General features: G+C 38.3%; 1 protein-coding gene across 2 annotated transcripts in view; it reads left to right on the top strand.

The window, feature by feature from the left end:
* RAPGEF4 (Rap guanine nucleotide exchange factor 4) overlaps window positions 1-12,890 on the top strand; it is a 153,728-nt gene that overhangs the window by 88,371 nt on the left and 52,467 nt on the right. Inside the window, exons 7-10 of one of the 2 annotated variants that reach the window (XM_069861115.1) lie at window positions 7,214-7,267; window positions 7,567-7,673; window positions 9,429-9,550; window positions 11,018-11,201. In XM_069861115.1, the coding sequence (XP_069717216.1) occupies window positions 7,214-7,267; window positions 7,567-7,673; window positions 9,429-9,550; window positions 11,018-11,201 (467 nt within the window). The remainder of the gene's footprint in view (window positions 1-7,213; window positions 7,268-7,566; window positions 7,674-9,428; window positions 9,551-11,017; window positions 11,202-12,890) is intronic. The other variant, XM_069861114.1, reaches the window with a different exon arrangement.

Here is a 12,890-nt window from a genome sequence, read left to right as displayed (position 1 = left end):
TGATGAACTTTCATAGCAGGAGAAGGTAACAATGTTGATGAGTTGTCCTCAGAAGATGCATGTGGTCTGTTGTGACCAGCTCCCTTCTGTTTTCACAGAATCATAGAATGTCTCAAGTTGGAGTGACCCATAAGGATCATTGAGTCCGACTTCCTGCTTCTTGTAGGGCTACCTAAAACTAAATTGTATGACTAGAAGCATCATCCAGGCGCTTCTTGAACTCTGACATGCTTAGTGCTATGACCATTTCCCTGGAGAGCCTGTTCCAGTGATACACCACTTGCTCAGTGAAGAACCTTTCCGTAATGTCCAGTCTGAACTCGCCCTGACACAACTTCATTCAATTTCCTTATGTCCTATCGCTGGTCACCAGGGAGCACAGATCATCACTTCTTCCTCTGCTGCTCCCCCTTGAGGAAGCTGTAGACTGGTATGAGGTCACTCCATGTTTTGGTTAGATCTGTCTGATCATGAAGGTTCGTTGTGGTTAGCAGAGTTGTAGGGGTGCTGATGTGTCCCAGGCCAGAGACAGGTGCTAACCTAACAAGACTAAAATCCCATTTTGAAAACCACCCAGCAGATAAACTGCACTGTCTGAAAGACTTGGATGAGTCAGAATAGGTAGCAGGTTCAGCACATCAGCACCTTCCAGTTTGACAAGCTTTTTGTAGACATCATGGGAAATAGAATTTTTAAGGAAGATAAGAAGGTTGTTTTGTGGATATTTGCCAAGAGCAGAATGCTTGTCTTTTCCACTGACACACAAATATGTAAATTAAGCAGAAGAGCTTGAATGGTTTTTATGTTCGTGACAGAAGACGTAAAGTTGTTGAAGTAAAGAAATACTTGGCTGAAAGAAGAATGTGCTTATTTTAAAATGTCTTCTGGTCTAGTAATCAGTGTGGGATTTCTTTCCTTTGTTTTTCATACATTAGAGAAATAACTATTTACCTTTCTTAGGGAATACATTCTATGTAGGTGGAAAAGATCTATATAGATCATTAAAAATCTTCTTCTGTGAAGCAGGGTAACAGAAGGTGTTGGACTAGATGTTGTTAGGTTATTCCTTCTCAGTTTCATTTTTAGCAAAAAAAATATTTTTGAGAAGGATGACAGGAAGAAGAATGAAGAGTAGGTAGGGCAGCTGTAATCTGAGGCTGATGTGCTGCATTCCTTCAGTATTTCTTCATTTCTTGTACATTCACACAATGAACTGTCCTGAACTTGGAGAAGAAAGAACATGGAATTACCAGAAGAGACATAAAATAGGTTTAAATTAACTTCTCTTCCCCACTTGCCTGAGGCTTTATCTTGTTGCTGGCCTCCGAGGGGAATGTAGGAGGTAACCTTCAGTGCCTCTAGCCCTGTCTTGCTTTGATGACTTTTCCTTTCCGTGTTAAAAAGCCTTATAAAATGCTTAGGATGATTTTGTAGGCACTAAACTTTCAGGATTTCAGTTGCAGGTTTCAGCAGTGTTTCCAGTTGCTTGTTCTTGTCACTTGTCAGAGATGTCAGTAGGTATCATTGTGCCCATTTTACAGATGGAGAAGTTGAAACGCTCAAAGGTGGAATGACTAGTTGGGCCCACACAATACGTAAACCGCTATCACCCAGGAGACGGCGGTGTTTTTGCCTCACTTGGGTGGCGTTTTGACTACACTGAAGTCAAGAGTTTTACCACTGATTTTAATAGGTTCACAGTTTCGCCCCCTAATTCACACTCCATCAGGTTTTGGCACCCTTATGTTTGCCATGAAGTGACTTCATCTAAAATTTCACCACCTGGTCCTCAGAGGGCAGATCTGGCGTCTGGGTGTAAGCGAAGCATAGGAGACACAAAAACCAGTCCTGTTTTTTTTTCTGGAGGCATGACTCCTGGGAGACTTGGAAGTGGAAGATGTGTGCAGAAGTTACAAAGGCATTTGAAAACAAGTGAAATAAATCCTCCAGAAGTTCATTAATCTTTAACTTCCATGTAGTTTGCCTTTTGAATAGTTGCTGTGTACCTGTAGCATGGGTGAGAGGCAAGCCTTAAATGCCAGTAACCTTAATGCTTAATATTTATCATACTTTTTTGCCTTCTACATTATAGCTTGTTTCTCAAGAAGTAAATAATTTCAGGTAAATATACTATTAAAGCCGTGGATACTAAGAAACCAGTAATTCTCTTGAACTTTAACAAAGTTAAATAAAATACAGCAGCAGAGAAGTGCATGACAGTGTTGGCTTGAGTTTCCTTATTGCAACCATAGTCACACCTTTATCAGAATATCAGGAATGCTCACAGCAGAGCTAGCATTTTCTTACATTTTGTTAAATGCATGCAGTGTAGTTATAGCAGCTGTTTCATTGTAGCAGGGAGAAAAATGACATGAAAATAAGACATCATTAGCCATGTTCTAAGGGGTTTTGTGCACTGGTCATAGTCTGTTTCAATATTCTTTTTCCCTTTGACATTCATAGTGAAGTATCATTTTTGGTAATGGCTGAATCATTTTGTGTTAAAAGGACGGACATTTACAGTTTGTCAAAGAAACATTGTGAACGTGTTAATAATGCAGTGTCAATTTAACTTTATAAAATAAATTTCCTACACCGATTGTATTTGAGAATTTAAAGGGACACATTTTCCTGTTTATGCTATTAATACATGTAGATTACTAAAGAAAAGCAATTTTGGGATGTATTTTAAAATACAGCTTAGTCGTCACATTGTATTATATTTGAAGAATATAGATTTAAAAATAGTCATCATTACTCTGAATATTTTGGTAGTAGTCTATGTGCTGAGAGTATTCAAAGCCTTTTACAAAGACAGAAATTATTAGTATTCCTTTCTCCAAAAAGAGGAAAATGAAACTCAGTGTGATTATGTGATTTGTGCAAGGTCATGCAGTCGATTAATACAGATAAAAAGAATAAAACTGAGCTGTCTTAACCACTGGTCCTGAAAATGTCAACTGTTTTGCTTGGTTTAGTTAGTTTGTAGTTAGTTGAATATGTGGGCATTTAAATTACAGGTGCTGTAGTTTTATGAAACTCAGATTTTTAAGATGTGTGTAATTCCTGTTTCTGTGTAAGTTCCCTAGTTTTGCAAACATCCTTGTGACTGTTTTAGTTTTCCTCCTTCCATACCTTGCCCTGTTTCCCACTTTTGCTGTTTACAGGTGTTTCTTAAGAAAGTATGTGGTTGTCTTTTGTGAGCATGGGTAGTTTGAAGATGCTTTGATAATGCAATTTTAGACTGCCTTAGCTGGCTACAGGTCCCTTTAATATTTGCATTGTTTGGTGAAAAAAGATGAAGAGCAGAAATAAGTATTCCTTCTGGGTCATTTGTCCTTTATTAGTTGATGAGTGTTTCTAAGTCCAGTGTGGTATTGATGATTGTATCTTTATTTCTACTTTTCTTGTCTTCTGGAGGAGCGGGGTGAGGTCTCCTGGCTGAAATAACTTGTGATCTGGGTTGAACAGAGCTCAGTCCTGGTAATGTGTCCTAGCCATCAGGAGTCCCTGTGGCAGGGAACGTGTGCTAAGGTTTCTTATGGACTGTGCACCCTGGGGGAGTGGGTTAGAGGTCATGACATACGTTGTTTTCTGGTGGCAAGCGTTGGTTGGTGTATCAGCATGTTCTACGTGGGGCTACTCCAGAGATGGAGCATATGCTAACAGAGAATAGAAATTCCTACAGCATTCATTCCATTTTCCTTCAGATTTTTACAAAAGGAACTTTTTATGGTAAGATCTTTGGCCAGCTGCTCCCCTAATGTTTTCTAACAAGCTGTATTCAGTAAGTGTATTGTTTTACCTGCAGCATCCTAACAGAGGTTGGTGCAGTCTTTCTCTGCAGATGGAAACAGAACCAATGGAGTTGACTTAAGTATACTCTATCCAAGACTGCTTTCCACGTGGAAATTCACTCCCACAGCTACGATACCATATGCTCAGCATTATTCCTGCTTATGGTTATTCTGTAGTTCTGGAAATACTGGTTTGTATTGGAAAAAGAGTCATCTCTATAAAGGCTCTTAATTGTTGTATGCCTTTGATCTGAAGAAGCTCACATAGACAACATATTATAAAAAAAAAAAAAGGCAACTTTTTGAAAATAATTATGTGGATTTAGAAATGAACAGTACAAATAGAAGGGAGAGGTACTGTGTGGGAAGGCTGTGGGGACTTTTGCTAATTGTCAGTTGTACCTTACTGACTGGCTGTGCTTTCACCTATATTGTGGGAATAGTCTGTATGTTTAATTTCCTCCCATGTGAACGAGTTAGGGCACTGATAGCCTTTTGGGAGATGTATGCAAGGATATTCAAGCATGTCAGTCATAAAAGGCGGTCATCAGAAGTTATTTGGAACCAGTAAGAGCTAAAGATGCTCTGCTTCCTGAAATGGCCTTAGGAGAATCAAATGTAAAACCCATTGAGTCAGTTAGGGACTTTCAGTGATTTCAGGAGGATTTGGATTATCCTTAAATCACTAACAGCAATGAATACTGAGGAGGTTAAACAAACAGACCTCTTAGTGATGCTGCTGTTGCTACTGCCACCACCTCTTGACTTCCGTGGCTTTTGTCCTTTGTTTCTTCTGTTTCCCCTGCCAGCCAGTAGGAAAACAGATGACACTTGCAATTCCTCTCGGTGCCCCAGCTGGAAATAAAGGGTTCAACAGCGGTGCACAGGTTTATCTGATCACCCTGGTAACATCACATGCCATGCTTAACTCCAATAAATACAGGAACTTGTTCTCTGTTCAAGGATGAGCTACACTGAGGTCATGGGAAAAACACAATTAGTTGTATTTTCTTTTATTTCTTCTTAGCTCTTTGCAATATGTTCTTTTCCTGTGGTAACATTTTTCCTATGTTAACATTTTCTTTTCCTATGCTAATATTTGAAAGTAGTAAGTTAGGTACCCTCCATCAGTTGATTCTGTAGATACAAATTTCTGTAGATCCAAAGCATTCATTCAGGTGTAGAGACTCGGAAGAAACATCGCTTTACAGTTATTTAACAAGGGAAATAGAAAAATGTATTTTTGTAAGAGATCTTGGATTTTGTTTAGCCGATTCAAATAACTTGACAAATACAGACCTCATGTTAGGTCTCTATTATTGTTGTGTTGTATTGTATTATTTATTTGTTTGCATATGGCTTGCTCAGTGATGTAAGAAGCACAGAAATAAAGGCAGCCCTTGCCCTATAGTTTGTAATCTAAGGGCTATTTCTCTAGAGATTAAATGTATGCATAAAATCATACACGTGAATAGTCCTATTTAAATCTATGGTATTACTCTCATGCATAAATATTTGAATCTTCAAAGGAGTGGAGGCTAAAATTGTTACTTCGTCTGCTTCACCTCAATTTAAATAGGGAGGTTTGTGATTGCCTTCATGAAGGGTTTGTTTGAATGGACCAAATGTGAATCCATAAACATACAGTTTGTCAATGTTAATGCTGAAAACAATTTTGTGACAGTGTCTTATGAACATTTTCTGTTTCACTCCACCAACACTTGCTGCTTTCCATTCTCTAAGCTCCAGACCTATATGCACCCTCTTCCCTACAGGAGGGATCGACAGATCATAGTAAATATTCAGTGTCTGCATTAGTTGGAAAAGGGCATGAAATAGCTAAAGATCAAGATGGTACTGCTGTTTTGCTTTTTCTCATGCTGAAGGGAAGCTTAGAGCAGATACACTTGTCACTACTATAGCCAGGAGATGGGGAATAATTGGTAAACTCTTCTAATTATCTTGCATATTTGTGTTCTTCACCTGATAATTTTTCCCCTTTTTGAAAGTCCTGAAAAATATAATTGTCAAAGTAGCTGCAGTCATGCAGCTCTGTGCAATGTGTATGTACTTTATTCGCATTAATTCTTAAGGGATACTAGAATGCGTTAAGATGTTAATTAAACAGTCTGCTCACTCTCTGCTGTTTTATAGAGAGAGCTACTTCTTTTTTAATAAGTGCTTTCTAAGCATCCCTTAATGGGAGATCCAAGATTGTAAAGTCTTATATTTCTTGGACTTCATCCAAGTTGTGTGTATTATCCTAAGGTATGATCCCTTACAGAATCCTTATTTTTTGATGGGAAGTTGTTGCAGGAACACCGTATCTTATATTAACTGATTGATGTTCTATGCCTTTGAAGCATGACTTACCTTTCTGTACCAAACTCAGTTCAAGCCCTGTGGTTCCATTTGTTGCATTTCATCTCATCACTAGTGCAGTCCGAGTTCACTGCAGTAGCTTTGAAGGGGTGTAGCTTTGGGGGGAACTCTTCGCTGGGCATGTCTTTTGGATGGAAACGACATCGTTCCTGAGTAGGAGTGACTGCTTTGCTTTCTTGTGTCTGGGCTTGCTGCTCTAGGGGTTATATTATTGCTCATCTCTTTAAGCCCCACCTTGTGGTTGAACTAATTTTGGACATGTAAAATTGTCCTCATAAATTGCACAGTGCCACACCGTGAGGCTGGAAGGTACTTCAGGAAACAATCTATTCTGTTCCTGAGCCACATATACAATTCACTGTAGCTGTGTCACTCCTGACAAATATCTTACATATCCTCGCAAGCCTCCAAAGGTGGACGAGCCATGTGTCCCTGGCAATCTGTGCCAGTATGCACTGCCCACACTGTTAGGAAAGCTTCGCTGATGTCTAACCTGAATCTTTCTTTCAGTAATTGAAACTCTTTATTTCCTTATCTCTGCATGGTGGACTAGATGACTTTCTTCTTCTTTTCAAAGGCCTTTTAAATCTGAAAGCTTTTTTGTCACACTTCTGCTAAGACTTGCCTTTTCCTTAGGTGAATTTTGAAAATTTGTTATTCTTTCTAATTACTCCTGTTACTTTCCTCTAAACATTTGCATTGTTTACCATATGCGGGCACCTCTGTTAATATTACCTTATCTTTACTGATGTTTGGCCATTCCACACGTCATTAGTAGCTGGGTAGTTTAACATGCATTTGTTTATTACTCTTCACATGTCATGTCACTGTTTTCATGTGCTGAGCATTAAGAGCCAAGTTTGTCTTTAGGAGGTCTTCTGAGAGCTTTTTCTACTCATGTTCCCTGTCCAGAAGTTGGACTTACACATAATTCTTGGTTTTACAGCTTCTTTGTTCAGTTTTTTATTTTAGCCTTTTTTTTTTTTTTACTGCTCAACCTTTAAAATTGTATTTCATTTCATTTTATTTTTCAGACACCTCTTATTGAACCTCACATCCCACATCGTCCTACTAAAACCATTGCACAGGTAATAGGACATAGGTGTGCTGTAGAGCCAGGCAGCCAGACATATAGAAATAACTACTATTTCCAACACTGTAATGCCTATCAGCTGAAGTGATGCTTTCTGTTAGATGTGATAAGTATGTGAGACTTAAACTCCCAAATATATTCTACATTGCACTGCAAAAGTAAGAATCTGTGCAAGGCCTTTTAATTTAGGGAAAAACCAACTTGTGTTTTGTTTTGCAGAAGGCAGTACAGAGATTGTGGAAATTTTAAAATCTGTATGTCTTGGTCCCTTTTTTTTTCTCCATGATCACCAAGGTTCCTTCAGAAAAGATCCTGAGAGCTGGAAAGATTTTGCGGAATACGATTCTGTCCCGAGCCCCTCACATGATAAGAGATCGTAAATACCATCTGAAGACTTACAGGTGTGTGAGCTGATTGTATAGAGGTCTCTGAATTTTTATGCCTGCCATCTTCTAAGTTGTGATTTATGCCTTACCATACTTGCAGGTCTCAAAAGGTCTGAAATTATTCTGTGGTGTTATTTGAGCCTGAATGTTATGCAGTCTTTAATGGACCTGGCATATATTTTCTGAAGTAATTTTACTGGAAATTGAGTCCATGATTATGAACAGAGTATTCACATACAAAAACTCTTCTACAGTTAATAGCATAGTTAGTTGGAGTATTCTGTGCAATATCAAGTTAAAATACAGATTCTGTTCTCTTCATATGTCAGTAAGAGATAATAGGAAAGGTCATTAATATGTTATGTTACTGTACTGATTGCTACAGTGGTGTTGCTCTATGTGGACTTCTGAAAATTCACCTGATGAGAAACATTGCTTATTCAGATTCCCTGTTGTATTTAAAATCATTTTTTTCAGTGTATTGCCAAGCTTTCTTATCTTCCTGCTGGTGGCAGCACGGTATTGCTGAAGTGGGATAACAGATAAGAGGAATCTGACTTCAAGGAGTTGGCTTAAGAAACAGTCACTTTGTTTTAACATCTGATATTTAAATCAAATACCTATGGCATTATTCAGAGTTTATTTAAATAAAAATGGATTTAAAATCTCTGAGTTTGTCTTTTTCTAAATAGTAAATCAGTATGTTGCTGATCTGCTTTTAAGATAAGTGCATTTATTTTCCATATTTCAGTCCAAAATGTATTTAATGTGATGCAAGGTATTTGGAGCTTGTGAGTTTATCTGAGAATGTATCACAATAGGACATTGCTCATTGTTCTAGAATAACAAAAGAGCATGTATGATAAATGAAGACCAATGCTGGTCCAAATAACTGCACCATTTATATACACAACTGGGGAAAAGCGTTACTATTCTATCCCTGTTTTTTTTTTAAATATGGAATGCTAAACTTTAGCTTGGATCCATATGAGGGAAATTTCTCATCAAAATGGGATTTTAATTGGAAGAACATTATTTAAAATAAATTTCAGCAGTTTCAGTATTATCTATTCCCTTGGTGTCTGAAAGTGATACTAAGAGTGTGGAACCACAGGAGCCTATCTAGAAGGATTAGCCAATGACCTCTCTGTTCTGTGGATGATGAGTTATAGATTTGTAACTTTTTGATCACATTGCTTATTTGCTTCTGTTTTGCTGAGCTAAGGAGTGTTATGACAAAGGCTTTTATGAAGTGAACATACGGCTTTGTAGTTTTTTCCCTCTCTTTGGGTGTTCTCAGGACTTGAAGCCTGTTTACCTCAGGGTCAGTCAAGAGTTGCGAGGTAACCAGCACCTACCCCGAGAGAACCTCGGAAACACTGTAGACCTGCAAAGCAGTGCCCCCAAATACGGTGTGGCCGAGTCTGGTCACAAATGGAGGAACACCCTCATAACACTTGCTTTTCTGTGGAAGCTGTTCTCATTAGCAAGGCTTTTACACTGTTAGATGAATGTTTTCATTCTGATCCTCTATAAACTTTGCATTTCCCAAAACACTTGTTGTTCTTCTGAGGTAATCCTCTCAAAACTGAACATCTTCACTGGTATTTCAAGCATATACATGTAGAGGATTACATTGTGTTTTCTGTAGGGAAATTTGACTAAGTTAATACAGAGTTTAAGATATCACTGTTCTTGGCATACACTGTGTCTGATCTCTCTCTCTTGGCTACCTCCCTTTTAATTTACTTCTATTTATTTGTCCTTCAGGCAATGCTGTGTGGGGACAGAACTAGTTGACTGGATGATGCAGCAAAGTCCTTGTGTCCATTCAAGAACCCAGGCTGTTGGCATGTGGCAAGTATTGCTGGAAGAAGGTGTTCTTAACCATGGTAAGATAAAGAAAATCAACATCTTGCTGAAAATATGGGCAATTTGTGCCATCAGTGACTCTGTAGGCCTTCTTCATGAAAAAGGAAGGGATCATAAGCCCGAAAGAAATACTGTAGAGCAACTTGTTTGCTGTTGAACAACTTGTTCATTCATAAGTGCAACAGACCAACAGTATTACATGAATCGTGCTACCAATATACCTTTTTGACTTACGGGAATATTGAAAAGTAAATGAACAATTTATAATGATAAATTTAATTATAGTTAGAAGTGCACTGACTTAGAATTATATTGTAAGAGCTTTGTGGCACTCAGGCCAAAACCTAGACATGTATTATTATGCACAAAACTGATTTTCTTCAAAGATACATAGCATTTGGAAGTGAATGTGATCATTTGTGTTTGCTCAAATCCATAGTTTTGGAATTATTTTCAGTGGTTTTATAACCAAAACCAAAACCAAGTTCCCAAATTCAGTAATCCAAATATTCCAGTGCAGAGCTCTGAGGTTTTTTGTAAGTTTTCTGGCTCTAGTTGACATTGACTTCCAGTTTCCATTTGGTCTGATTTGCTTGGTAGCTTTCTATATTCATATTTGATGCTTTGCATTTATCGTTTTGTTAAGTTCAGAAGGGCAGCTCTGTTACAGTACACTTCCATTTATCCTGTTGTGCTCGCCAGATTCCAGGGAGAAATTTCCACACTAAGAAGACAGATTATTTCCACTTCTTCTGTACCCTAAGGGCTCTAGCTTTAATTCCTTCCAAATATTCCCTTGAACTCCCAGGGGCAAGCTGTTGCAAGCTGCATCACAGTATCCAGCTCAACATATCACTGATTTGCTTGGAAGACCAAAGTTTTGTCCTTCACCATATGATAACATCTCCTTGGAAGTCTCTTGGTAGTTTTTCTATTAAGTTCTTTTACGGGGCCAGAGGTCAATGAACTTTCCCATGGGGTTATATCTTAAGGATGTACATTTTGATGGTCAGAAAGAGTTTACATACTTTTGATACCTTTTAGCCCTATCTGAAACATGTAGGGCAAGAAATTCTTAATGCAACCGTTTCCTCAGTGTGAATTGTTTGCTTAAATGAAATGGTTTGAAACACCATTTTTATGAACAAAACCAGATCTAATAAGAAAAACACCACAGGTGCATGCACACACATATACGTATGCACACACACCCCCCCCACATAAACAGAAGTCTTTTGAAAAGTATTTGTCGTGCACAATTTAAAAATGTACCTACTGAGCTACATAATTTGGACATATATGAGAAGTAAAGGTGTTTCACACTCTTATCAGTTTCTTTGTGGCTTTCTTTCCCTTTTTAACTAATATATCAGTGATATATATGACTCTATAGAGATTTCTACAAGGTTAACGTTAATGAGGAAAGGTTAGTGTTTGATATGTTATGTTGATATGTTATGTTATTATATGGTATGGGTTTTTTTCAGTGGATCAGGAACAGCACTTTCAAGACAAATACTTATTTTATCGATTTTTGGACGATGAGCGTGAAGATGCTCCTTTGCCAACCGAGGAGGAGAAGAAGGAGTGTGATGAGGAGCTACAGGACACTATGCTGCTTCTGTCTCAGATTGGGCCAGATGCTCATATGAGGATGATTCTCAGAAAACCGTAAGCAGATTAATGAGTTAATATTATACATGGGCATTCCTTGTGACATGGGAACAAAAGAAATCTACATTTATTATGAGGCATCCTTTGGCCAGCTATTTCACTTCAGTGCCAGTTTCTTCAGCCTCTAAATTTTTTACATTCATATTAAATAATTTCCAGTCTTTATTAATGCTTGAACTGTGTGTTGAGAATAACTGTCTAAGGCCATTGAAGGCCATCATACTCACCTTGGGGAAGATGCTGGGATATGAGTGTTTATTTCGTTTCTGAGTCTCCCCAAAGGTAAGTTGCAGATGAGAGAAGTCCTGCTCCGTTAACACTTTCTGTGTATACATGCCATTCAATTAACTATGCTGCTCTCAGTTATTGTGAGTGAGTAGAGCAGTTGGATGGCAGCACAGCAAGTACCTTTCAATTACAGTCATTAGATTCATTCTTGGTAGATTCATTCTTGGTAGAATCTTATTGAATTAAGATAGGCTGGACTTGGCCTGTTGTAGTTTGCTAGCAAGGTGTGAAATGTGGCTCTGGGTTTATTCATCCATTCTTATTGTTATAAAATCAATACATTAAAAAAAACCCCACTTTCTGCACCTACGCCACAGAGGCTATCTGCCTAACCTTTTCATAGCTGTCAGATCGTGTCCTCTTACTCATCGGTTGGGTAACCATCCTTTCAGCAATATATTCTGGTCACACTGAAAACTGTGCTAAAGGTGTTTTTTACAGGCAGCTTTATGGTGACTTCAAAGCAACAAGTACAAACTCTGTTTAACCCTCCATTGAAGGCAACCTCTTCATTATGCAGGTAGTGTTTAGGGGGCACTGAAGATGTATTTTACTGCTAATTAAACACACTGAGAATAATTAATTGCTTAAGGTCATTTTCACTGAAGATTTACTTATAAGGGTTAGATCAAGAAAGATAAGTACACAAAGCTGGATCCTGCTCCTTTGAGGCCATTGGCAAAGTTTGTCTTTGCTAAGCGATAGAATTGGGCCCTGTCTACAGTGTGTGAACATTTTTTAATATAAAAAATGTTTTTAATCTACTTAATAGAAAAGTTTGCTTCTGTTCTGTTTCCATCTGTATCCTTTCCATGCTCCATTATTGTTCCTATGTTTTCTGTTTAGATTGTATGGTCATTCAGACAGCACTTTTCCAAAAGTTTGCTAAAAGCATTGAATTTCAAAAAATTGCCGTAAGATACCTGTGCTGATAAAAACAGATGATACTACCACGCAGCAGTTGTTTTAAAAGTATAAATTCTCTTTCCTCTGTTTATTAGAGGTCTAGTCAAATGCAAGCAAAGGAGCACTCAATCCCCATAACACAAAATCCATAGACAAAGCAGACTGGAAGCATGATGCTTCCATAAACCCTTATGGTGTCAGGGAAGTGAGGTGTTTTCTCCTCACACACATGTCCTGTGTATTCTCCATTGGAGAGTGAGAGCTTCTTGCACCCATGAGCAGACTCCTGTCATTAGGGAAGCATGAGCAGCGCTACATGTGCTGTGAGCCTGCATCTCCTTTGCCTCAGGCTGACTAAGCAGGTCTGCTCTTGGAGAATTGCTTCCTTAAGTTGTCGTGGTTTTTGGTTGCCTACTACATTTGCTTTTTATCATGACTTCCAGAGCAGCCAGTGTAAGTTTACCCTGGCAGGATCAACGTTGAGTATCATCC

Source organism: Phaenicophaeus curvirostris, chromosome 7, assembly GCF_032191515.1.
Source record: "Phaenicophaeus curvirostris isolate KB17595 chromosome 7, BPBGC_Pcur_1.0, whole genome shotgun sequence".
NCBI lineage: Eukaryota > Metazoa > Chordata > Aves > Cuculiformes > Cuculidae > Phaenicophaeus > Phaenicophaeus curvirostris.
This window is presented reverse-complemented; position numbering and strand designations above follow the sequence as displayed.